Below are 26714 nucleotides of genomic sequence, written 5' to 3'. Positions count from 1 at the left end.
CTATAATTCAACATCGCCCCTGGAGGGAAAAAGTCTTTTAGCACTGGGTAAGCTTTAGTGAAGATAAATAAAGACAGCCTTGCAAGCAAGTCCTTCTAGAAAACCACCAAACAGTTCAAATAATATGTCTATGCAATGGACTCTTTGAAAGATGTCCAACCCTATCTTGCCCCTTTGGGTCCACCACGTTTGCAGGGCTATTAATTTTCAAGGCTGCTATGGAGCTGGGGAGGGAGAGTGGGAATAGGGCAACTGAAAACATCACAAAGCTCCCTCCTCTGAGACTTAGCCTCGTTTATTGAATAAATGCTTCCTGAATTGCTGTGAGCCTTTGGTCAATTTCCAGAGTTCTGAAAAAGTTAATTCTGATAAGTTTTGCCAGTTTTCTCATGGCTTGTATGAAGGAGGAAATTTTCAGAGATCCTTCCTCAGCCATTTTTACTCACTTCTCTGATGTGTTTGGATAGATGGGTATTTTCTTCTTATGATGGGTTATCTTTTCTTGCTTATTTTCATGCCAGTTGACTTTCTATTGCATGTCAGACATAAATTTTACCTTTTTTGGCTACTGGATATTTTTATTCCTATATATTTTGACCTTTGTTCTAGGATGTAGTTATCTGTAGGGAGACAGTTTGATCCTTTCTTGCCTTACTCTTAAGCTTTGTTACATCAGACCAGTGCATTGTTTAGTGTATGGTTAATTTATTCCCCTCTGCTATGTCAAGACCCTTTTGTGTGTTCTATATGTTACAGAAGACATGTATGTAAGATATGCCAGTTTGTGAGCACCAGATAAAGTAATTTCTGTGTCTTTTGATTGGTTCATTTCTTGGCCAAGGTTCGTGTCCTCACATGTATGTACACATTGGTCAGTCTGCTGTTCCCTGATAAATATCCTTTTAGATGATAACCCTCACATATGTTTTATTTCCCCAAAGTTGTGCCTATTTGGGACATAAATTTTCATTTAGTTAAGATAGCCTTAGTAGTGTAATACAAAAAAAAAAAAAACAAAAAGCAGAAAAACAAAACCCACAGGCAGTACAAACAGACAATTTAGCCTGGATATGGATCCTTTCCATTTATTGGTGCAACTCCGAGAAACTGACCAAATGACTCTCAACCTTTGTTTACTCATCTGTAAATGAAGCTAGTGAAAAGATTGTTGTGGGGATAATACTACATAATGTGTGTGTGTGTGTGTATGTGTGTGTGTGTGTGTGTGTGTGTATTTGGTGAATATTATGCTATTAAGCCCTGGTTAAGTTTAAGGATATCATCTCCTCCTTGTAAATATTTTTCAGTGTTCTGGTAACTGTGGATTTAGTTACCCACAAAGAATTACATATTGCATTAGGATTCAATCCACTGAGATGGATAAGCTCAATCAGCTTTGGCCTGTAGACTATCCAGAATGTCCTGTGCTGCCTTCACCTCAGGTTTACAGATGCAATTTCAGCAGCTGTTTGCACATGGCCACTTGGAAAGTTGGAAAATGGAGCAAGGTCAGTATGTAATTATGAATTTAAAACCTTCTGAATGAGACTTTCTATGTATCTGCATGGCTAACTAGATTCCAGAATTATTTCATACTGCTGTTGTCTAAAATCACTTTATCAGTTATTTGTATAAATATCTCTTTTTCTGTGCTTACTATAACCTACTTATGTCTCTTAGAGAGCCTCACACAGTGGATACTTAAATATTTATTGGATAAGAAGTAAATAAATCTAATATGTGAATAATAAAAGTTACTTGCACTGTATTCCATTTCCAATTTAATGGAGAAAAAACAAGTAAATGCTGCTTTATCAAAAGCAAATAACAATGAGAAAAAAAACTAAATAGTCTTGAACACCAACATGAATTAATGCTTATGAAGTATTTGTAATATGCTGTTGAAATAGCTATACAAAAGAAATGAAAAGAAGCCAGTAACTGAGAAATAACAGATTCAGGCTAACGTGCAAGGGTTCCAGTCTCCAGGGTATTTCTGTATCCTCAGTAGGTCTAGCTACTATTGATCATTAGTTTGTTTCCAAAGGACCCAGTCCAAGAAGAGATATGGATTGATTGGCCTTATCATCTATTATATACTTTACCTTCAAATTTTACTCTGTTTGCAGTGCTCAGTGACTTGTGGAGTTGGGATCATGGAGAGAAGAGTGGAATGCATGGCTGAAAATGGTTGGTCCAATGACTTATGTTTAAAACGTTTAAAGCCAGATGCTCAAAAGAAATGTTATGTCAATGACTGTAAGTAATAGACTTAAAAATCCACCTAGCACATAAGTGTTCCTAGAAAGTTTTCATTAAAATTTGAAAATAAATACTTGTAGTAGTCATATGCTTCACAAAATGAAGTGCCTATTTTTTAAGAGTATAATATTTGTATAATTGAGTTAAACTCATGCTGTGTTTGTGATTTGTTGATAAATTGTATTCACTTGTCTTTGAAGGTAAAACATTTACCAGCTGCAAAGAAATCCAAGGGGAAAACAACATTACCAAGGATGGTGACTATTACCTTAATATTGAGGGAAGAATAATAAAGGTATTTGAAAACAGTTCCTATTTGATTTTAACAGTGATCCTTGACTGTGACAAAAGCTTTTCTAGATGTTTGCACTTTCCCTTTAGGTCTATTGTGCAGGGATGCACATGGAGAACCCCAGAGAATATATATCATTGGTCAAGGGTGAAGAAGACAACTTTTCTGAAGTGTATGGTTTTAGGTACGAGACATGTTTTGGCTAATCAGTGCATTTTTTAATGGTTCTTCAAGAAAATCAGAAAGCCCAGCATTCAGAGTAGTACTTGAATAGCTTGCAAGTGGGATGTGTAATTTATTTTTTTATTTAACCTTTATTGTATTTTTTTCATTACCATTAAGTTCCTTTAGACCCTCCACCCCCAACAATCACCACACTGTTGTCAAGTTCCATGAGTCCTTTTTCCTTTTTGCTTAATCCCTCCACGAGTAATTCAGAAGTGAGTGGACATATTAGAACTTAAGTTAAATGTTGTCCATGCCTGTTCAAAGACTTGAATATTAATAGGTACTCATGGAGAGATGGACCGAGAGTGATACTGTGGGTGAGCAATGGGAGAACACAGAAGGAGAGAACTTAAGACCTCTGCGTATGTTTATAGAAGTCATATTAATTCCAGTAACAAAAGCTAGGAGAACTAGAGCTGAATTATTTTTCCACTGGTCTTGAATTTCCCATTGATAATTTCACATGTTAACCTTAGTGATTTTCCTTTCTCATTTAATAACTTGTAGACACTGTCAAATTGAAATATTTTACCTTCCCATTTCCAAAGTTTATCACATTGTGGGATGACAGCTCTATCTAATACCAAAAGTATTCTAATGTTGTTTTAGACTACAAAATCCATATGAATGTCCTTTTAATGGAAGTAGAGGGAGAGACTGTAAATGTACAAATGACTACCTGGCTGCTGGACACACTGTTTTCAGCAAAATACGAATTGATCTTACATCTATGCAAATTAAAAGTAAGTGCTGGATCTCTATTTGTAGAATAAAAAGCCTCTCTTTGCTAATGAAAGTCCAACAGTATGGACTAATATATAATAGCTAGGATATAGCCAAGGGCCTAGCATTGCGCAATAGTTACTTAAATTGTTTTTAAAGTATTAGCTACATACTTCCTTTGCAGTGACATGGACATTAGAGACCCCAATAAAAATGTAGTGGTGATGATAGTGATAAGACACATAGTGCCCTTTTAAGATAGGAGACTCTACCTTAAAATCCCCAATTACATTAAGAATAAAGTTAACATCTCAACGTAATTATATAAACTATTTTGGGGCTTACAACTTGTCAAGTATTTTCCCATAAATTTACTCATTTGATATTTTTAACAATGAGTTGAGGCAGAATTGCATCACATAGTTGCAAATGATCCAATTAAGTTGCACTTACAGAGGTTTAGTGATTTCTCCCAATTCATACAGTTGGTAACTGGTATTGCAGGTAGGTCAGGTCCCATTCACAGATTCCAGACTATAGACCTGCTGCCTTTAAGGAAGCAACTTATACTGTGGTCAAACCATACTTATGAAACCTATATGAGGTCTGTCCAAAAAGTATCCATGCACTATGAAAAAGAGACATTTATTGAAGAAAATACCAGACACAAGAAACATTGTAAATAGGACAATGATGCTTCATAGGACAATGACACCTCAGTCCCCTTCAAAGTAGGCAACTTGGGACCTCACACAGTGATTTAAAGCATTAGTAGTGGTGAGAGCCACTGACTGGATAATTATTGATTGGAATATTATTTAAGTAATTCAAGCATGAATAAATGATTAGATCAGCTGATCTTTAGAGTATGTGTATGAGGTCTTTCTGGAAAAAGTCCAATCACTGTTAATATAATGAGAATGGTTTGCACAATATCAGTGTAACCTGGCAACCAAGAAGAGTGGACTGGAATGTGTATGGGTGAACAATGATGACTTCACTGTACTAGTCAGTTAATGTGGTAGATGCCATTGAGTGAGTACGTGTATTGTGTGGCCATAGCATTCAAAATGACTGAATGAGTAGATGAAGCTGCATCAAATTTTGCTTCAAGCTTAAACATTCCTCTAGAGGAACTATTTGGATGATTCAGAAGGCAACAGCTATGGACAGCTGGTGGCTGGAAGCTTCATCATGATAATGTGCTCACTCATGCATCACATTCATGCAATTTTTTGGCGAAACATAAAATCAAATCACCCAAGTGACTCAATCCCTTTACAGCCCAGATTTGGGGCCCTGCAAATTCCGGCTTTCCTCAAAACTAAAATTATCTTTGAAAGGGAAGAGATTTCAGATCGTTTATGAAATTCAGGAAAATATGACAGGGCAGCTGATGGCAACTGAGACAACTGTGTGAGGTCCCAAGGTGCCTGCTTTTCAGTGGACTGAGACATCATTGTCCTATGTACAATGTTTCTTGTATCTTGTATCTTCTTCAATAAATGTCTCTCTTCTTCATATTACATGACTGGATACCTTCTGGACAGACCTTGTATATTTTCTAGAAACACTCATGTGTTGCTTTGTAATAATTTATTTACCTTTAAATTAGGGATTTTTTTACTGTAATTTTGCTCCTTACCTCACTTTATTTTAAATATTCACTAAGATATGACTTACAATGAAGCAATTAGTTTAAAATTTTTGACTTAGTTACAGATGTACCTGCCATTTTATAGGGCAACTTAAGAGATAAACATTTTTGTACTAAAGAAAAATTATTTATTGAGACCCTCATCTATGTTATGTATAGCATTTTTGCTTAAAATTTTGAATTCTATAAATGTATTTAAGAATATAATATGCATATCATGTTTTGCAAAGAAGAGTGGAAACATACAATATTTCAATGCTGAAGAGTTTTGTTTATTATATTCTAGCTACAGACCTTCTATTTTCTCAGACAATATATGGAAAAGCAGTTCCATTTGCCACAGCTGGAGATTGCTACAGTGCTGCCAGATGCCCACAGGTATTTCATATTTGCTATTTCTCCCTAACTAGGAAAAAATTGATACTGTTTCTCTTCATTCACTTTCTTGATCATAATATTGCAAGAAATGCAAGCACTCATAAATATAAAATGGGGACATCCTGTATGAACTTTATTTCAAAAGTTATAATAAGCTTTGGAGGAAAAGCATTTTCTTTTTGCCAATATTGGGTTTGTTTAAAAGGTATAATAATAAGAATTTTAAATTGTTCCGATTCTATTTCTTCTTGCATGATGCTTTATTATTTTTAATCTTTCCATTGGTCCATGGAAATGAATGCACATATATTGTAAGGAATGGATCGCAAACACGTGACTTTCTACACCACCGCTTTCATCAGTTATGTTAGTGACCCGGGTCTGTAACATTCCCAGAATAAATTTCTATCATTTCTGAAAGAGTATAATACATTTCCATGTATTTATTCTTGTTTCAATCATTTATTTCTGGAGTTCTCTACATACACTCTTCTATGGCATCTGTGATTTCCACAAAGTGTATGCTTTTCTTAGAAAAAATGTACTAACTCATTTTTAAAGAGATTTTTATAAGTTCATGTGAACATTTTTATAATAAGATGGAGAGATGTACAGCTTACATGAACATAGCATTGTTAGCTAGATTCCTAGCTAATTTTAAAAATCATGTACAAGTGGTAGTAATTGTAATATGATATCATTTTGAATAAAAGTAGCTAATGGCTTGTCATAGCACTCTGTTCTTAGAATTTTCCAGTCACAATTTTTATCATGTGACACAGGAGGTATGCTTATGATAGAAAGAAAGGGAGTTCCTATATTAGAGAAGACTTGAAGAAGATAAAAAAAACACTAGAACTATGGGCTGTACCAAATAAGGAAAGTGTAATTGCAATAAATATATAAATCTCAGGTCCAGAATTGCAAATAGAACTTGGCAATGTCATATGAAAGACTTAGGTGTTTTATTCAAGCACCATGAGTTAGTTCATTATAACTCATGTAGAGCATGGGGTGATTTCTAAATAACCTAATACAGTCATAAGGTACCACAAAATAATATTGAGACCAAAAGTTATTTGTATGTTTATTTTTAAAGATCTTATTTATTTTTAGAGAGAGGGGAAGGGAGGGAGAGAGGGAGAGAAACAGCAATGTGTGGGGCCTCTCACATGCCCCCAACTGGGGACCTGCCCTGCAAGCCTGGGACATGCCCTGACTTGGCATCAAACTGGCACGCTTTGGTTCAGAGGCCTGCGCTCAGTCCACTGAGCCACACCAGCCAGGGCTATTTTTAAATTTCTGTTGGGAAAAATAATTTTTTATGTTATCTAGAAGTAGGAGGTGGCAACCAGGCAGGAAAAAAAGGGGGGGGGTTAAATCATGTCACAGAAGGAAAATGAAAAAGGTGGTCAGGAAGGGAGTAGGCAGCTATAACTATCTTTAAATAATCAAGGAACTCCAAGAAACAGGAGTGAGGTCAGTGTGTGTAATATGAGAAGGCATTAGTAGGTGAGCAGGTTCCAACTCAGATAAAGAAGACTTTTGACAGGGAGGGTTGCCCACAAAGAGACCCCCAAATCTACGGCACAAATAAATCACTAATTTTTGCCTGCTTTTTTTTTTTTTTTTTGTATTAAACTGATCTGGTATCCTATAACCTTGCTTAACACATTTATTTGGTGTAATAATTTTTTAAATGGATTCCTTCAGATTTTCTGTATACCCAGTGATGTTATCTACAAATGAGGATAGTTTTACTTTTTCTTTTGCAATCGGGATACCTTTTATTTCTTTGTCTTGTCTCATTGCCCTCGCTAAAACTTCCAATAGAGTGTTAAATAGAAGTGATGAGAGTGGACAGTCCTGTCTTATTTATAATTTTAGGGGAAAGCATTTAGTCCTTTTTCTTAAAGTCTGTTAAATGAGAGTGTTTTGTAGATGTCTTTGATCAGGTTGAGGAAGTACCCTTCTATTCCTAATTCAAGTGGTTTTATCATGAAAGAGTGTTGGATTTTGCCAAATGCTTCTTCTGTAGCTATTGGGATGATCCTGTTGTTCTTGTCCATTCCCATTATGAGGTAGTGCATCACACCAAATAACAACCTTGGACTCCTAGGGGAATCTCACACAGTCATAGTGTACAATCTTTTTTAAATGTTGCTAGATTTGGTTCGGTTTGTTGAAATTTTTCATCTATAGTCATGTGATAGTGGTCTGCCATTTTATTGCATTGTGGTATCCTTGTATGGTTTTGCTAGCATGGAAATACTGGCCTTCCAGAATAAATAGAAAAGTGTTACCTCTTCTCTTACTTTTTTGAAGTTTGTGAAGAATTAATTTTTTAAATGTTTCATAGATTCATCAGCAAAACCACCTGAGCCTGGGCTTTTTTTTATAAAAGTTGTTTTAATTAGTAATTTAATTTTATATTGTAGATTTATTCATATTTTTTACTTGTTCTTAAGTCAGTTTTGGTAGTTTTAGTTTGTCTTTTTAACAATTTGTCCATTCCATCAAAGTTATCTAATTGGTTGGCATACAGTTGTTCATATTATTCTTTTTGGAATCCTTATATATCCCTGTAAGATTTCCTGTCATGTTCTTTAATTCCTGATTTTAGTAATTTGAGTCTCCTTTTTCTTGGTTTGTTGATTTTGTTCTTTTCAAAAAACCAGCTTTTGATTTTGTTGATTTTACCTATTTTTCAATTCTTAAATCTAAAGCAAACAGAAAGGAAAGAAATGATAATTTGTTCTTCCTTTTCCAGTGCCTTTAGGTGAAAGTTTAGGTTATTGATAATGAGACCTTTTTTTTTCTCTTCTAATATTGGCACAACTCCACTTCTTTTGCTGCATCTTTGAAGTTTTGATATGTTGTGCTTATTTTCATTCTTCTTAAAATACTTTCTATTATCACATATCTTCTTGGACCCATCGGTTATTTTAGAGTGTGGTGTTTAATTCACATATTTGTGAATTTCCCAAATTTCCTTCTGTTATTGATTTTTACTTTCATTCCAATGTAGTTGGAACACACTTTGTAATATTTAATCCTTTTAAATCTATTGAGGCTTGTTTTATGGCATAGCATATGTTATCCTGGAAAATGTTCAATGTGTGCTGGAAAATATATGCTGTTGTTGGGTGAAGTCTGTCAGGCCTAGTTAAAGTATCACTTAACTCTTCCATTTCCTTGTTGATCTTCTGCCTAGTTCTATGCACTGCAACTTGCAACTATTGTTGTTATATTGTCTGTTTCTCACTTCAACCTTATTGCTTAATTTACTTCGCATTTAATTCATTAACTTTGAGGTTCTGTTGTACATGATTACATGCTTATAATTGCCATAATATTGATATACAATATTTTTCATTTACCATAGAATGTTCCTCTTTAACTGTAGTAATTTTTTGCCTTAAAATCTAATTTATCTGATATTAGAATGATCATTCAAGTTTGCTTATGGTGTGTGTGTGTGTATGTGTGTGTGTGTGTGTGTGTGTTTTGGCAAACATTTTTCCTTTATTTTTTTAATATGCTTTATTGATTATGTTGTTACAGTTGTCTCAATTTCTTTTCCCTTTGTTTCCCTCCACCAAGTGACATCCCTCCATCCAGTTTTCCCCCACTCTTAGCCCATGCCCATTGGTTGTGCATATAGTTCTCAACATCTTCCTATCTACTCCACTCCGTCCTACTATGCTTCTTAATTCCTGTACCATCTCCCTCCCTTTCTCCCCTTCCTCCTCCCTGCTGACCTCCCCCTATAATTTTCCCCATGCCTATAATTCTGTTTACCCTCTTGTTACCTACTTAGTTTGTCTTTGTTTTGGTTCCCTAGCTTCTGTTGTTGGTTGTTGTGATACAGTTTTCATTTTAATGTTCATAGTTCTGATCCTCTTTCTTCTAAACAAGTCCCTTTAACATCTCATATAACAGTGATTTGGATCTAATGAACTCTTTCAGTTTTACTTTGTCCTGGAAGCACTTTCTCTGCCCTTCTATTCTGAATGGCAGTTTTGCTGGATAGAGTAATCGTGGTTATAGGTTTTTGCTTTTCATTACTTTGAATATTTCTTACCCATCTCTTCTTGCCTGCAGAGTTTCTTTTGAGAAATCAGCTGATAGCCTTATTGGAACCCCTTTATGTGTAATTCTCTTCTCTCTTGCTGCTTTTAAGATTCTCTCTTTATTCTTAATTTTTGACATTTTGATTATAATGTGTCTTGGTGTGGTACTCCCTGGATCCAGTTGTTTTGGAACTCTCTGTGTTTCCTGGACTTCTAAGTCTGTTTCCTTCCCCAAGTTAGGGAAGTTCTGCTTCATTATTTTTTCACATAATTTTTCAATTTCTAGTTCTTCTTCATCTTCTGGCAACCCTATGATTTGGATGTTGGCCCGCTTATAGCTGTCCGATAAGTTTCTGAGCCTCTCCTCATTTTCCTCACTTCTTGTTCCCTGTTTCTCTACTGGTTGGCTGTTTGTTCCTTCCCTATGTTCTGATTTGTTGATTTGATCCCTGGTTTTCTTGCCCTCACCACTAGTTTCGTATGTGCTTTTGTTCATTTCAGCAGAACTAGCCTTCATTCCTTCCCTATCTTGTTTAAGATCTGCTGTTAGGTCTGTAAGCGCTTTTATAACCAAAGCTCTGAACTGTGCCTGCCTCAGAAAGATTTTCTATCTGCTGCTTCGTTAGATTAGAAATTTGCTGTCTGGTCAGCTGCATCACTGGGATCTCTATCATGATCTGTGCCATCTTGACAGTTTTGTGTTTACCTTTGCTTCCTGGGCAGGGCTGTCACACTTCCTATGCTACAAAGGGCAGAGCCCTGTGCACTCATCACAATCGGGTGACCCATCTCACTACGCTGTGGCATTTCCTGTGGGGGTAGGGGTCCGAGATGGATTCTTGCTGCTCACTCTCCACTGAGAGACCGGGAACCTTCTCCTCCGTCCCCACCCCCACCGGGCCTCACAGTCCAAGGCAATGGAGGTCTGCTTTCCCTGGCTTTGGAATCACAAGCAGATGGGTCTGGTCTGCAGCTGGGGGTGCTCCTCAGGCACTTCTTGCCTCCCCTTAAATACGGGTGTCTGTGCTTATTGCTGTCCTTCTGCTGTCGCTGCTGCTGTTGCGGATAGCACAGCTTGACCTCTCTGCCCCAGTTTCGCCCCTCCTACCTGTCCAGATGAGCACCACTTCTTTATAACTTCATACATTGGACTTCCATTTATTTTCTGGAACTTCTGGTTATTGCTGGTTTGGGGGTAGTTATATTCTTTCTTAGTTGTGGAGGAAGATGGAGCGTGTCAGTCTAGGCCTTCATCTTGGCCAGAAGTGTCCTGTGTTTGTTTGCTTCCATGTCCCAGGGAGAGCTGCCACTCCTGTTACATTGTAAGGGGTGGAGTCTTAGGGATTTGTCAGTAATGGGCCACCTGTTTTGCCACGTTGTGGCACTGTATGCAGGGGAGGGGTCTGAGAGGGAACAATGGCACCTGCCCAGCACTTGCCCCTTTTCCAGGTCCTTCTCTCACTTCTGCACTAGACTGGCGTCCCTCTAGCTGCTGCCCTGGCCATTGTTCCCAGAGTGGGTGTGTCTGCAGACATTCTAGGTCTGTGGGGGCCCTTTAAACAAGCAGACTCAGCTGAGAGACTGGCAGTTTCTGCCTCTGTCTCAACCCCCACTGGTTTGCACAGTCAAAAGCAATGAGGCTTGATTTTTCCCTGGAGCTGGAACAGTGAACTACTCTGGTGAGGAGCTGGGAACACTCCCCAGGTGTCCCTCCTGACTTTTTAAAACATGTGACTGCACTTTCCGTTGGCCTGCTGCTATTGCTGCTGCTGCCACCACCACACCGTGTCCTCTCCGCCCGGGCTCCACCCCTCCTACCTGTCTGGATGAGTATTTCTTCTTCTTTATTTTTGTTTGCTGGACTTCCATGCACTATGATTTTCTGGAACTTCTGGTTGTTTCTAGTTTTGAGGTAGTTGTATTCCTTCTTAGTTGTGGAGGGAGACTCAGTATGTCTGTCTATGCCTCCATCTTGGCCAGAAGTCTAGTATGTGTGTTTTCATGCCATTTACTTTTAACCTATTTATATCTCTGTCTCCTATAGAGAGCACTTTCTTGGATCTCTGCCTTTTGGTTGCATTGTTCAATGTCATTATTAATATGTCTAGATTTATACTTGTCACTTTAATTTTTTTTTCTATATGTCTTTTGTTATTGCTCTTCTCTTCCTTCTAGACTGCTTTTTTATTCAGTGAATATTTTCTAGTGTAATATTTTATTGTAATATTTTAATTTCCTTAATTTTTCTATATTTTTTTGAATTGTTTTCTTAATGGTTGCTCATGAGCTTACAATATGCCTCTTAACTTATTGGAATCTATCTCAGATTTATACTATGTAATTTCAGTGAAATAAGAAACCTTAGTCCTATATATACTCTATTTCCTCTTTCATTTGTTGTATTGTCAGTTAAACATACTATGTACATATATAACAAACTGAATACATTTTTATAATATTACTCTATTTATGAATTTATGTCTTTTAGAGAATGAGAGATGAAAAAAATTATATGTCCATAGTTTTATAATGAATATTTTTTATTCTCTTTATTTCTTCCTATAGATTTTATATCGACTGGTATTTCCTCCTATAAATTTGATATCAGCTGGCATCACTTTCTTACTCTAAAACAACTTTGTTTCCACCTGCCTCATTGGTGACGTTATTACATTTATATCTATTACAGGTCAATAGTATAATAATGTACATATTGGTTTACATAATTGCTTTTTAAGTCAGTTAAGAGGAAAAACATGCAACTATAGTATATTTTATAATTACTTTTACCAGTACTCTGTGGCTGTTTTGTGTTCGTTTGTATTAGCACCTGGTGTTACTTGATTACAACCTAAAAAATTCCCATTCTTAGTCTTGTAAGGCAGGTCTATTAGCAACAGATCCTCTCACTTTTATCTAGGCATCTCTTTATTTTGCCTCCATTCTTGAGATTGATTTTCTTGTTATAAAATTATTGATTCACAGTTTTTATTTCTCAGCACTTTAAATATGTCATCCCACTGTCCTCTGGCTTATAGATAAGCAATAGAAGTCAACTATCTTACTGGGATTCTCATGTGGTCATTTTTTTCTTGGTGCTTTTGGATATTTTGTTCTTTCAGCATCTCTACTGTGACATATTGGGATGTAGATCTCTTTGTGTATAGCCAACTTGGATTCTATTGAGCTTCTTGTATATATAGATTGATGCATTTCACCAAATTTGGGAAATTTTTAACCATTATTTCTTCAGATATACTTTCCTTCTTCTCTCCTCTCCTTTTGGTACTCCTATTATGATATGTTGGTCTACTTAATGATGTTCCTCTTTTTTGAGTTTAGTTTTCATTCTTTTTTTACCTCTGTTCTTGAGATTTTATCATCACCATTGACAATTTAAGTTTGCCAATTCTTTCTTCTGCCAACTCCAATATACTATTGGCTCTAGTGAGATTTTGATTTTGGTTATTATTTTTTTCAACTTCAGAATTGTCCTTCAGCTCTTCTTGTAAATATAAGTTCTATCTCTTCATTGATATTCTCTATTTGATGAGAAGCTTTCTTACCTTCCTTTATTTTTTTAAACATCTCGCTGTGGTGGGGTGGAGGGGAGATGGATTATTGTTCAAATGTCTCAGAAGCTCACTGTTCTTACCAGGAGTTCATAGATTTTTTTGCATAAATATTTCTCCATTTTCTATATAATCTTAGGAAATTTCCAGAACCTTTAAATGGTTCTTGTATCTTATAGTTATTACCAATTATGGTTGTTTTACTGACAATATTTTTAAAGGTAGCTAACTTTTCAAAGGAATCTCATTCAATTTTTGAGACTAGTTAGCTCTATTCATGTTCATTTTTCTCCTTTCCTGCTTCAGTCATATTGGTCTATCAGATGATTTGACTCTCTGATGGGACTCTGTGAATCTATAGCTTCTATTCAGTTTCCTTCCCAGGACTGTCCTTCCCCTTCTGAACTCCCCTTTCTAAAGTCTTATACTCTGTCTCCTTGGACATTTGTTTTAAAGTCAAGGATGAGTAATAGAAAACTTTTAGCATTCTAAACAATCTATTCCCTCACATGTGGATTGTAAAAAATAATAACACCTTTGTTTTGACCCTCTTAAATAGAGAATATTTGTTCTCCAAAGATCAACTCATCAAGACTTGTCAACTTTATCCAACATCTTGTCCTTCTTCTACTTTATGCCTTTTGGTCATTCACTTGATGTAATTAGAAGTAAATTGAGGATGCCACCTATGGATGTAAATAGTCTGCTATAAGGTCACACAGATGCCATTACTTTGGAAAGGTCACCAAGTTCTGGGACTCCGGTCCTTTTCATTATATGTTGACTTGAGTAAGATCTGCTCATTGAGACACCAACAAAAATCACAGGAGACTGATATACAAGTAAATCATATAACTGTCAGGTGGAATCAAAACTTCTTTTATCCCATTAGTGAAATTTCCTTAAAAGAAATATCTTAATAGAAGCTAATTATTATAAACCCAACAGTTCTCGATGAACATGAAATCTGAACAAGAGGTATAAGTACAATCAGGTTTTTAAATGACAGCTATTTCCATTAATTTCTTACTCTTTTTTTTTAATTTCCATATAACTGCATTTCCCCGATACAATATCTTGAAAAAGTTACACAGTTGTAAACTATGTAATTCTAGTTTATATCTGGAGAAACAGACACTCCACATTAACAAGCTGTCCAAAATCTTTGAGAAAGTTAGAGGCAGAACCAGTAAGGTGAGATGCCTCCTTCACTTAATTCTCTAGCCATTTGTGGAATACAAAGCTCTATTTAAATTAGATGTTATCGGCCATAGGTGTATGCTGCCAAAAAGGGCTATGCTCATTCAGTCTGTATTCAACTGCCCGAGGTTAGTGTTACAAAAATACACACTGCCATGTATTCTTAGAGATGTTCTGTCACATATATAAACCAGATTCTGTGTTAAGTTACACAACATTTGCATGAATACTCTCCAGATGTTTGATGTCAGAGAAAGAACTCATTCTGTTGTTTGGGATTCATCAAAACCACATCCTCTCTGTTTGCATATGACAGGGCACCCCAGGACATGAATGCTAAAAAGAGAAGGGACACATATGGCTCTCTTTAGGGAAAATAAACTTTGCCACATTGCAATATAAGATGAAGTTTAAGGAGTGTGATGTGAATTTAGAATACATATATCAAAAGTGAAGTAAAGTGTTTGGTACTTTTTACAGAGCCACAAAAATAAAAACAGTGTACCTTTATAGCTCGTTTGTAATTAATATTGATTACATAAGAGCAAAAGAAATAACCTCATTCAGCCAGTGCCAGTGGATCATGGCCAGCATTCATTTTGAGTACTCAGAAATGTTGTTAAGTATTATGAATGTATATTCTTTATCATCTACCCTTTTAATTATATTATTTCAATCATCTTTCTCCTTATCTTTACCCACTCAATCTGTCTTGTTACTAAAAGTGATATATTAAAATTTCCTATCATTACGGTGTTTTTATAGCCTTTTTGAGTCATTTTAAGCTGTCTCTCATATAGTGTGTACTTGGGTTTTTTTTTTTGCAAACTAATTGGAATATAGTTTTCTTTAAGTGAATATCATAGCAATTCACATTAAATACATTTTTTAAAAAAATAGTAAAATTGCCTTTTTTTTTTTTTTTTTTTTTTTTTTTTTTTTTTTTTTTTTTTTTTTTTTGGTGTACAGTTTTAACATACATACAGTTGTGTTACCATCACCATAATCAGAATACAGACGAGTTCCTCACACTCCCTGTGTGGTGTCAGTTCTTCCCTCCCACAGAGCTCCTGGGAAACACTCATCTGTTCTCTGTTGCTACAATTTCCCCTTTTTGGAATGTCATACAAATGTCACAGAAATAGAATCATACAGTAGGTACCCTTTCAGGATTGGCATCCTTCACCCAGTGCCTTTGAGAGCCATCTGTGTTGTTGCATGTATTAATAATTTGTTCCTTTTTAATTGCTGAGAATTATTCTGTCATACAGATATTGTTGGTTATCCTACAGTTTGTCCACTCATCCATTGGAAGAAAATGTGTACAGGTTCTTGTGTAAGTGTGTATTTTCATTTCTCCAGGATAAATGCCTGTGAGTAGGATTGTAGGGTTATATGGTATGTTTAATTTGATAAGCAACTGCAATACTCTTTTACAGAGTGGCTGCACTGTTTCGTATTCCTACCAGCAAAGATTCAAGTTCCAGTTGCTTTGCTTCTTTGTTAATATTGCCAAGTTTTTTGTTTGCCTGTCTCCCCATCCTCAGTGATAGCTCATTGCGGTTTTAATTTGCATTTCACTGATGGTTAATGGTGTTAAGCACATTTCTTGTTTATTTGCCAGTTCCATATATCCTCCTTGGTGAAGTGTATGTTCATGTCTTTTGTCCATTTTAAAAGTCAGGTTGTTTCCTTACTGTTTAGAGAGGATTTTATAATTTTGGATACAACTCTTTTGTTGGATATGACATTTCCAACTATTTTCATCTGGTCTGAGCCTTATCTTTCTCTTTAGTGTCTTTCAAAGAGGAAACATTTTAAATTTTAATGAAATCAAAATTTATTATTTTTTCATTATGGGCTGTGCATTTAGTATCATAGTTAAAAACTCTTTGACTACCTCACAGTAATGAAGAGTTATTCCTATGTTTTATGTTCTACATTTAGACTTATGATTTTGAAGTTTGATGTGGTTTTTGCATATAGACGTCCAATTGTCCTAACACCATTTGTAGAAAATACAGTATTTTCCTCACTTCATTGCCTTTCCACCTTTGTCAAAAATCAATTGTCATATTTATATGGATCTATTTCTGGACTCTATTATCTTACTTTGATCTACATGTCTGTCTTCTTACCAACACAGCACTCTCTTGGTTATGATACCTTTATAATGAGTATTAAAATAAGGTAGTGTGGGTCCTTCAACTTTTTTTTTTTTTGAAATTTGTGTAATTATTTTAATTTTTGTCTTTCCTAATAAATTTTAAAAATATTTTACATTATATCTATAGGTCTAGATCTCATTTATAGTAAAATATGTAGAACATATTTTAAAACTGTAAAGCATAATGATATAATGAGCAAACATAGACCAGCAAGTCAGTCAAAGAAGTGGAACATTATAACTTGCATATGCCTGCACATGCCTCTATTTTACACCTATACCTTACTTTTTGTTTGATGCAGCCAATTACTCAAAGGCAAATACTTTGTTTCCTTAAATTCCTGGTTCTTTTGAATTGGCTATTATGATTTTACTTCTTTTTTAAATCTTTTATTTTTTTAATCACAGTTGATGCATTGGGTTGGCTAAAAAGTTCATATGTTTTTTTCCATAAAATAAAAGACATGTGTCATTTTCTCCAATAACTTTATTGATTTGGATATTTTGAGTATGTTGGCTATCTCCGTGTGGCATAACATTGATTGTTCTCAATTAATGTCTCAGTTTGCTCATTACCTTTTTCAACTAGTCTACCCAAACGTGGAGCATCATCCAGTGAGAAATGTCCAGCAGAAAACCTCACAAACCACTTTTAACACATCTGATCATTCACAGGTCCTTCTCCATACAATGCATAAAATGCCAAAATGTTGTGTATTTTCTCCCATCTTCAATATTAAAATGGCTACACAAAAATGCACCAATTTTGATAAATTTTATTTTTATGTATGCTGATATGATAGTTGTCACGATATGATCTAACAAAATTGTTTCGAATAATGAAGTTCAAGATGACTAAGCACTACTAGAGCCATCTTACGAAAAAAACAAAACGGAGTTTTTGGCCAACCGAATGTTATACAATATTATATTACTTTCAGGTGTATAACATAGTGATTAGATGTTTATATAACTTACATTGCAATCATGGGTAGGTGTAGTTCTCATCTGACACCATACATAGTATTTAAAATATTACTAACTGTATTTCTTATGCTGTACTCTACACCCCTATGACTGTTTTTATAACTGGAAATTTATACTTATTAATTCCTTCATCTTTTTCACCCATTCCTCCAACCTGCTCCCACCTGGCAACCAACAGTTTGTTCTCTGTTTCTGTGGGTTTATTTTGTTTCTTGGATTCCACATGTAAGTGAAATCATATGGTATTTGTCCTTCTCTGTCTGACTTACTCCACTTGTTACTCTAGGTCCATCCACATTGTCACAAATGAAAAGATTTTCTTCTTTTTTATGGCTGAGTAATATTTCAAATCTTCTTTATCCACTCATCTATTGATGGATACTTAGGTTCCTTCCATATCTTGATTATTGTAAATAATGCTGCAGTGAACATAGGGGTGCATATTATCTTTTTGAATTAGTGTTTTGTATTTCTTCAGATAAATCCCCAGAATGGAATTACTAGGTCATATAGTAGTTCTATTTTCCATAATGGCTGCATCAATTTACAGTCCCACCAACAGTGCACAAGAGTTCCTTTTTCTCCACATCCTCACCAGCACTTCTTTGATTTATTCTTACAGGTATTATGTGATATTTCATTGTGGTTTTAATTTGCATTTGCCTGATGATTAGTAATATTAAGCATCTTTTCATATGTGTTGGCCATCTGTATGTCCTCTTTGGAGAACTGTATTCAGGTCTCCTGCCCATTTTTAAATTGGATTGTTTTTTTTTCTTTTTTTGGTGTTCATTTGTACAAGTTCCTTATTAATTTTGGGTATTAACCCCTTATCAGATGTATAATTGGTGAATATCTTCTCCTATTCAGTAGGCTATGTTTTTGTTTTGTTAATTTTTTTCTTCAGTGTGAAAACCTGTTTCATTTGATGTAGTCCCAGCTGTTTATTTTTTTTGTTTTGTTTTTCTTGCCCAAGGAGATACAGCCTTAGAGGTATTGCTGACAGAAAGGTCAGGTTTACTGCATATGTTTTCTTCTAGGAGTTTGATGGTTTTGAGTCTTATATTTAAGTCTTTTATCATTTTGAGTTTATTCTTGTATATATTATAAGAAAATAATAAGTTTCATTTTTTTGCATGTATCTGGCCAGTTTCCCCAAAAACATTTATTTAAAGAATGTCTTTATCCTAGTGTATATTCTTTCCTCCTTTGTCATATAGGTGTGGGTTTATTTCTGGGCACTCTATTCTGTTCCACTGATCTGTGTGTCTGTTTTTATGCCAGTACCATGCTGTTTTGATTACTATATTCTTGAAGTGTAGTTTGTTATCAGGTAGCATGATACCTGCACCTTTGTTCTTTTTCATGCTTGCTGTGGCTAGTAGGATCTTTCATAGTTCCATAAAATTTTAGCTTTATTTGTTCTTATTCTGTGAAAAAAAATGCCATTGGTATTATGATAGGGATTGCATCAGGTCTATAGATTGCTTTGGGTAGTATGGACATTTTAACAATGTTAAGAATTTTACTTGTTATAGTGGCCTCTTCTAAAAAGTGTCAGGAGTAGAAGAGGAGGTGAACTTCATACTATTTTTTAAAAATATTTTTAAAAGCAGCTCCTATGTTGAACTAATTTTTCAAGTTAAAGATTAGGTTTAAGGAGGTTTACATTTTAATCTTGTGAAGTATTTGGAATGGAAGTAATTACTTAATACATTTACTCAATCCCTTACTACTTTTTTTAAGTCCCATAGGAATGTACCAGTATCCTCATGGCACTGGTAATTCTCTATATTGCATTACATTTATTTGCACACACATGCTATTTCACTTATCAGATTTATTTTCTTCCAGTTTTACTGAAATATAATCATCATATTACATTTTGTTAGCTTAAGGTGTACACACAGTGATTTGATTATGTATATATTGTAAAATGACGACCACAATAAGACTCATTAACATTTATCACCTCACATAGATATAAAACATTTTTCTTGTGATAAGAACTTTTTAAAATCTATTCTCTTAGTAACTTTCAAATATACAATACAGTATTGTTAAGTACAATCATCATACTGAACATTACATCTCCAGAATTTAATTATCTAATAACTGGAAGTTTATCTCTTTTGATCACCCTTGCTCAGTTCTCCCACCCCTACCCCTGACAACAACCAATCTGCTTTCACCATCAGATTTGTAGTGAGATCTATCTCAGTACTCCCACAGTACTTCATACCATGTCTGCCACTCAATTCATTTTGAATGAGTGAAATGTATTTTTACCTCTAGCAACGTCATTCCAAATTTTAGATAAATTGCTTTCCCATTTCTTTGAGATTGCATTTTATCACTTTTTTTTTTCATTTTATCACTTTTTAACAGGGACATAAGTAAATTTCATGAAAATTAGTCTGGAGAAATGGAAAGACAGCTATTTCTAGACCCAACTGATTGTATTAATAATGACCTCAGCCTTTCAGTAGTCAGCTGGCTTTTTTCCTTTCACTTCCAGTGTATATATACTTGAGTGTTTCCAAGCAACTTTGAGCAGGGAAGTAAATAATAAATAGAGGAATAGAATATTTGGTTTTGAAAACACTACATGGCCCAACTGGGACACTCAGTAAGTGGCTGGTAATAGGAAACCTACATCACAGAATATATTTCCATTTTTATAAAATTTTATTGGTGAGAATCCTATTTATTAGTTAACATCAAATGGAGGCATACAGTACAAAACCTGTGTCCGGCTGACAATAGCAAATAATAGAATGTATCCTAAGAATGCCTTACTTTTTCAATATATAATTCTATGTTGCAAGATCATGTAAGTGTGACACAAATTTTATGCATTTTATTTATGCATTTTCTCAGTTAAAATATTGAAAGTTTAAATTTTAATGAAGATAGTCTGAAGTATCTTGACTTAGATGGTTCTGTCTTGAAAAGAATTAGACCATAGAGCCACTAGGGGGCTCACACACCATGTGTGTAAATCATGGGGCACCGTGTCCACGTACACTTCGGGACAATAATACCACCTTCAGTTGTTTTGTGTGGAGGGTTAGGAGGTAATATTCTTAACACAAGAGGCACAGTAACAGAATATTCTAGAAAATTCATTGAACAGGCATAACTTATCAGGGAAGCTAGCACTAGAGGTCAAAAACAAACTGGAGGAATGTTCAAGTCTGGTATTAGTTCCTACGAGCATCCCTTCCATCAGGATTTGCCTATCGCTGCAGGAACGTGGGTTCTAGCTATCAAGTCCTAGAGTCCTCAGGCTGGACCAAATTGCTTTTACACAAACAATGTTATGTGGTATAATTCACTTGTCTCTTGTATGAGACTTCTTTGTAATCTATTTAAAAACTTTTTAGCTCGTTCATTTTCTTTAGAGCAAGGTTGTATCAATATTCTTTTATTTTATAAAGGAAGACCCTTAAACAATTTGAGTCCTTTCTTATATAATTCACATACAGGTGTTTCCAGCCAAAGAGCATTCTTTAGTATTTTATAAATTCCATCCATTTTTATTTTGTCTCGTTTGCAATCTAGGGACAGTTCAGCATTAACTTGGCAGGAACCGGGATGAAGATATCCGGCAGAGCACGGTGGCTTGCTCAGGGGAGCTACGCCTCTGTCGTCATACACAGATCACAGGTAAGTCCTGCTTGACCAGAAAGCCTGTTTGAAAGACTTCTGTGAACTAGCATTAAAGGTCCTCTACCTTACATTTAGAGTTATCAGGTTAGTGACTAATGAGTTATTGCATATAATGAGGTATAACAACTTATGAAAGTATGGATATGGGTTTTTATTTATGTGCATATGAAGTTTTTATATACATACAAAGTCTTGTACAGGCTACAGATATCTAAACATGAAAAGTCATGTGCCAGGGAATATAAATTTTATCTAGCCCAAGTCTGGGGCTAATGACTTAAAATGCAGGTACTTCAGAAAGAGGTAGTGCTTTTATCTCTACTTTAATTATTAAAGGTCTTAACATTTCAAAGTGGGAAGTAAAATTTTGACTTATTTACCTCATTGCTTTGATTTAGTGATGGGATGGTGCTGAAGCCATTTGTCATTTAACAAAATACCCTTTATAGTAGTTTATTTAATAATTAGGACTATTTTATGGTTTTACACATTTTCCTCCATCTGGAAAAAACAATGTTATTTGCCTTTACCTCTAACATATACAGGTTTAGAGCTGTTCGAGTGGAAAATACAGGAGTAACCCCTGTTTTGTGTACTCACAACCATACGACCTACTTTTGCCTCACCCTGTATATCGGGCAAAACAGAATCTATTTCATTTTGCTGCTTTTGTGGTGTACTAGCACATACACTTTAGGAGGTGGATTGAACGTCGGCCTGTGAGCTAAGTGTCGCTGGTTCGATCTTCCAGTCAGGGCACATCAGAGAAGGAAAACTCTGACTCCAAAAAACCTCCGCTGCCTTGCGGCATACCTCTTCAGTGGAAAGGCTAAGGGAGTAAACCTCGACAGAAAATCCGGAGCCGGAGTCCCTAAGGTGGTTTGACGTTGTAGTCAACATCGGCAACTCCTGCGGCGCACCTGAAACCAAGCTGTATTGACTCCGTCTTTCCCTTGGACCCTTCAGCTGCGAAGAGAGGGGGTGGTCTGCTGCATGGGCAACAGCAGACCCTCCATATCACCCTGCCCAGGCTCTGTAGCTTCAGCTCCACTGGAGAGGACACTCCAGCGTCATCGCAAGATGTCGATTCAACACGGGAGGAGACAGATACCGTGTCACTCCCGAGTCGGACTGCACAGCCATTCTCGGCGGTGCAGATAGACTCTTAAGAAGCTACACCATCGTCTCTCGAGACGGACAGCTGCCGACTTTAGGAGGTGACTCCTGTTATTTAGAATTACCATATCTTAGCATATTCTATATATATTATAGTAAATAAATCTTCTCATCTGTATATAAACCAACACCATCAATAACCCCTGCTTTCTTTCTATAAAAATGACTTCTGTTATGCTCATATGCATATATTTGTAAATAAATTCAATTTTATGATGATAAGTCTTTAGAAATAGAATGTTTTAAATTCTATGAAATTGTTTTAATAGTTAAAGAATTTAATTTTTGTTCTGTATTTGGGTAAACAGTAGGCTTTTAAAACAAATGGGCTCTCTATTTTTAAGTATTTATTTGAAGTATTTAGGTCCAATCCATTTTGCTAGAAGAATGGAAATAAATTAATTTTCTGAGCAGGTGTAAATATAGAGAGCTCAATGAAATATTCTGACCTTATTTATCTGGCTTTTAGATATCTTTTGGTTAAATGTAAAGACTGAACTCTGGCTGAGGTCACCAGTGGATATGAATATATCATATAATCATTTCCTTGCTCTATGCTCTATTTAATTATTGATTTCAGTAACTGAGAATTTCTACCTTAATCAAAATGTTGCACATGAAAATCTTTCCTGAAGTCTGATGTCTGGTATAAAACTGAGACCCAAATATTTTTATGGAAAGGTTCATGAACATATTTTCATTTGCCAGTAAATTTAATGAATGTTAGATTTTTTTTCAATTTAAACAATCTGGAATAGGAATGTATGTAAGTTGGAATTTTTATTGCCATTCCCTTCTTTCCTGCTTACTCAGATTTTTGAGTTTAAAAAAAACTTCTAAAAGAAAAGTTAACTTCAAAAGCCCCTGATCTCAAAACACTCATCCCAAAATGTTCCAGGAACCCTCCCTCTTTAGGTTAAAAGAAAAACCACAACAACAGAATAACCTTTCCAAAAACTACAGGAGTTCAGACTACTTTTGCCTCATCCTGTCAAAATGTTTTCAGTCTTTTTACTGATGGAGGGCAGTCTAGAAAGAATACCTTGTCCTGACCAGCCCCTTTACTTACCTCTGACCATCCATTCCTCAGTGAAAGCTATGTTTTTCTTTAAAAACCAAATCTCCCCTTTTAATTCTTTTCTAATTATAATTACTGCTTCCAGTCCAATTTTCCCCTTCCATATGTTCCTTGAGGCAGTTTCTAATACTCCAATGCAATGTTTGAGGTTAATGGGGTGGAATATGACTTCTACAATTAAAATCAGGTCTATATAATATTTTTTTTATTTAGTCTATGCAAATTTAATAAACTCACTAAAGCAAATAGGTACCTGGATGAAGAATATGTGGACTGAGATGAATTGTCTAAATTATAGTGTGGTTTATATCATCAAGAAGCTAATATGAATCTTAGGTTATCTCATTGCCATAATCACAAATTTCAGCCAATACTGAAATGGTATAATCCTTGACTTCTAATGTAATTGTTGTAGGAAAGCTTGGCTAATAATTTCAGCCACATGATTCAAAGCATTTGCTTTTTCTGCCTTGTGCCTGCAGATAGCAGCTTGTATCAGATTCTCCTATATCTCTGCCTCTTCCTCTTTTCAGGATGGAACCAAGGTCTACGGCAGGTGTGGAGGTTTCTGTGGAAAGTGTGTTCCTCACCTGACTACTGGTCTCCCAATTCAAGTAATATGAACATTCAGCAGGGAGAAGTACAATATGGCCCAAAGAGGAGACTGTCTTTGGAACCTGCAAATACTGGTGCTCATTTCTTCACTATTTCTTTCCTGAGATTTCCATGTCCAAAATGTCCGTGACTTTTTTTTTCAGGGTCTTGCCAGGGAGTCAAATCCCTGCTTGATTTTTCAAGGTCTTCAAAATAAACTTAACAGATATATGACTCTAATCAGGAATTTTTTAAAGGACATGAATTATGGTATATATAGGTATGTTTGAATGAATTCTACCAAGATAATGTTGCAGTTAACAGCTTGAACTGGACCACAGTTATTCCTATAAACATACATGTAAACCTTTACTCAGTATCCTACTTTACAATGAAATGTGTATTCTACTTGTTAAAATAGAGCAGGTAAAAATTAGGAAAATGCACTTATTTAAAACTACCACAGATATTATTTAATGTCAGGTGAATAGTAAATCAAGACTTTCTGCGAAAAAGCACATAGCCATGATACTTACTGATACAGTATAGATACCTTATTTGATATTTCCTTTAATCCTTAATTGTGGATTATGGTGCTTCAAATTTTAAAAGTCCTAAAAATGTGGAATAATTTTGTATTAAAAATGTGTGTGGGTTAAATACTAGATAAGAACTTTTGTGGGTATAATACAGAAGATATAGTAGATTTTGATTTAAAACACCTACCTCTAATTGTACTTATAAGAGCAATACATTGTTTTTGTAACTCTTACATATGTATATATCTACTCTTAAAAATCTATTTTATCAAAGGTTTGTACTGTATTTAATTAATCAAATAGAGAAATGAGAATCATTGAAAATTTGAAGTTTCAATAATGAGAATCATTGAAAATTTGAAGTTTCAATAAACAAAATTATGTTTACATGTGCAAAATTTTTATCACAGATGTTCAAGTTATTTTATAGCCAAGGTTTCTCAAAGCCAGATCATAAAAGATAGTAAAATTAACTACTCATGAACAAATTCTCAGGTATTGAGTTTTTTTCAGGTGAATAATTGTGTAGTATAGAATGTGGTATTAAATTAGAGACAAATAATATTTTTCTACAGAAACCTACTCTAAACCAAAACTCAATGTACTAATAGGAGTTTTGCCAGTAAATAATAGTATATTAATTTTACCCACAAAGTTTTTTTCCCAAACATTTATTAGGGGTATATTGTACCATTTAGGGTACTAAAGCAATTTTGTGCCAATGTGGTTAAACATTTGGGGATCTCTGTATCAGAAATGAAGTATTTTGCACTATGTGCCTTTAGTCAGTTATAAACATTAATATAAAATGTGTAACATTTTCTAGAAATGTTTTCATTTATAATTAAAATCTTTAAATTTATAAACATTTAAATAATAAACATATTTGTGTGATATATTAACAACTTGTTTCCATTTTTCTTCCTTAAAAAAGGTGTCAAACTCTAAGATTACTTCAGGAATTTTGTATTAAAATTATTGCAGTTGGATGGAATCAGCTGTCTGGTGTTCACCCTTCTGATGGCAAAGGGAACATGGGCAGGAGGCTGACAAAACTTGCAATGCTTTTAAAAGCTTCTGGTCATAGAATGTACTCATATTTAATTGGCCCAATCAAATCACATGACCAAATCTTAGTTAGTGGAGAAGAAAATATACTACATATATTTGTGTACACATATATAAACCATATATACAAGGTCTACTTAGAAGGTATCCAGCCATATGTTATGAAGAACAGACATTTATTGAAGAAGATAGAAGAAACAGTGTGTACAGGACAATGATGCCTCAGTCCCCTTCAAAGTAGGTTCCTTGGGACCTCATACAGTTTTCCCAGTAACCATCAGTTTCCTCATCATATTTTCCTGAATCTTGTTGACAGTCTGAAATCTCTTCCCTTTCAAAGACAATTTTAGTTTTGTGAAAAGCCAGAGGTCATAGGGTGCCAAATCTGGGCTGTAGGGGGGCTGAGTCACCTGGGTGATTTGATGTTTTGCAAAAAAACTCTGCATGAGACATGATGCATGAGCAGGTGCATTGTCATGATAAAGCTACTGATCACCAGTTGCCCATACCTGCAGCTTTCTGAATCATCTGAATCGTTTCCATGGAGGAATATTGAAGCTTAATGCAAAATTTGATGCAGATTCGTTGTTCTACTTGCTCATTTTGAATGCTATGGCCACACAGTACACATATTTACTCAATGGCATCTACGACTCCCACTGACTAGTACAGTGAAGTTGTCATGTTCACACATGCACATACCAGTCCACTCTCCTTGGCTGCCAGGTTACCTCGATGTCACACAAACCATTCTTGTTATGTTAACAATGGCTGGACTTTTCCCAGACAGACTTCATATATACACATACACACTCGTGTATATATATATATATATATATATATATATATATATATATATATATATATATATCAGAGAAGGAAAACTCTGACTCCAAAAAACCTCCACTGCCTTGCGGCATACCTCTTCAGGGGAAAGGCTAAGGGAGTAAACCCCGACAGAAAATCTGGAGCCGGAGTCCCTAAGGCGGTTTGACGTTGTAGTCAACACCGGCAACTCCTGCGGCGCACCTGAAGCCAAGCTGTATTG

The 26714-nt window shown here is 35.2% G+C and overlaps 1 protein-coding gene across 1 annotated transcript in view; it reads left to right on the top strand.

Annotated features, from left to right (window-relative positions):
- The window catches only part of ADAMTS20 (ADAM metallopeptidase with thrombospondin type 1 motif 20), a 170217-nt gene extending 145941 nt beyond the window's left edge, over positions 1-24276 (top strand). Inside the window, exons 32-39 of the mRNA XM_090275524.1 lie at positions 1308-1508; positions 2130-2259; positions 2463-2557; positions 2644-2738; positions 3392-3525; positions 5449-5540; positions 21104-21208; positions 23999-24276. Coding sequence (XP_090131650.1) covers positions 1308-1508; positions 2130-2259; positions 2463-2557; positions 2644-2738; positions 3392-3525; positions 5449-5540; positions 21104-21208; positions 23999-24088 — 942 coding nt within the window. The 3' untranslated portion in view covers positions 24089-24276. The remainder of the gene's footprint in view (positions 1-1307; positions 1509-2129; positions 2260-2462; positions 2558-2643; positions 2739-3391; positions 3526-5448; positions 5541-21103; positions 21209-23998) is intronic.
- Positions 24277-26714: the final 2438 nt, after the last annotated feature.

The sequence above is a fragment of the Furipterus horrens genome, unplaced genomic scaffold (assembly GCF_987537825.1).
Source record: "Furipterus horrens unplaced genomic scaffold, mFurHor1.1.pri manual_scaffold_4, whole genome shotgun sequence".
Taxonomy (NCBI): Eukaryota; Metazoa; Chordata; class Mammalia; order Chiroptera; family Furipteridae; genus Furipterus; species Furipterus horrens.
Note: the sequence above shows the minus strand (reverse complement) of the source record. Positions and strands in the feature narration are given on the sequence as shown.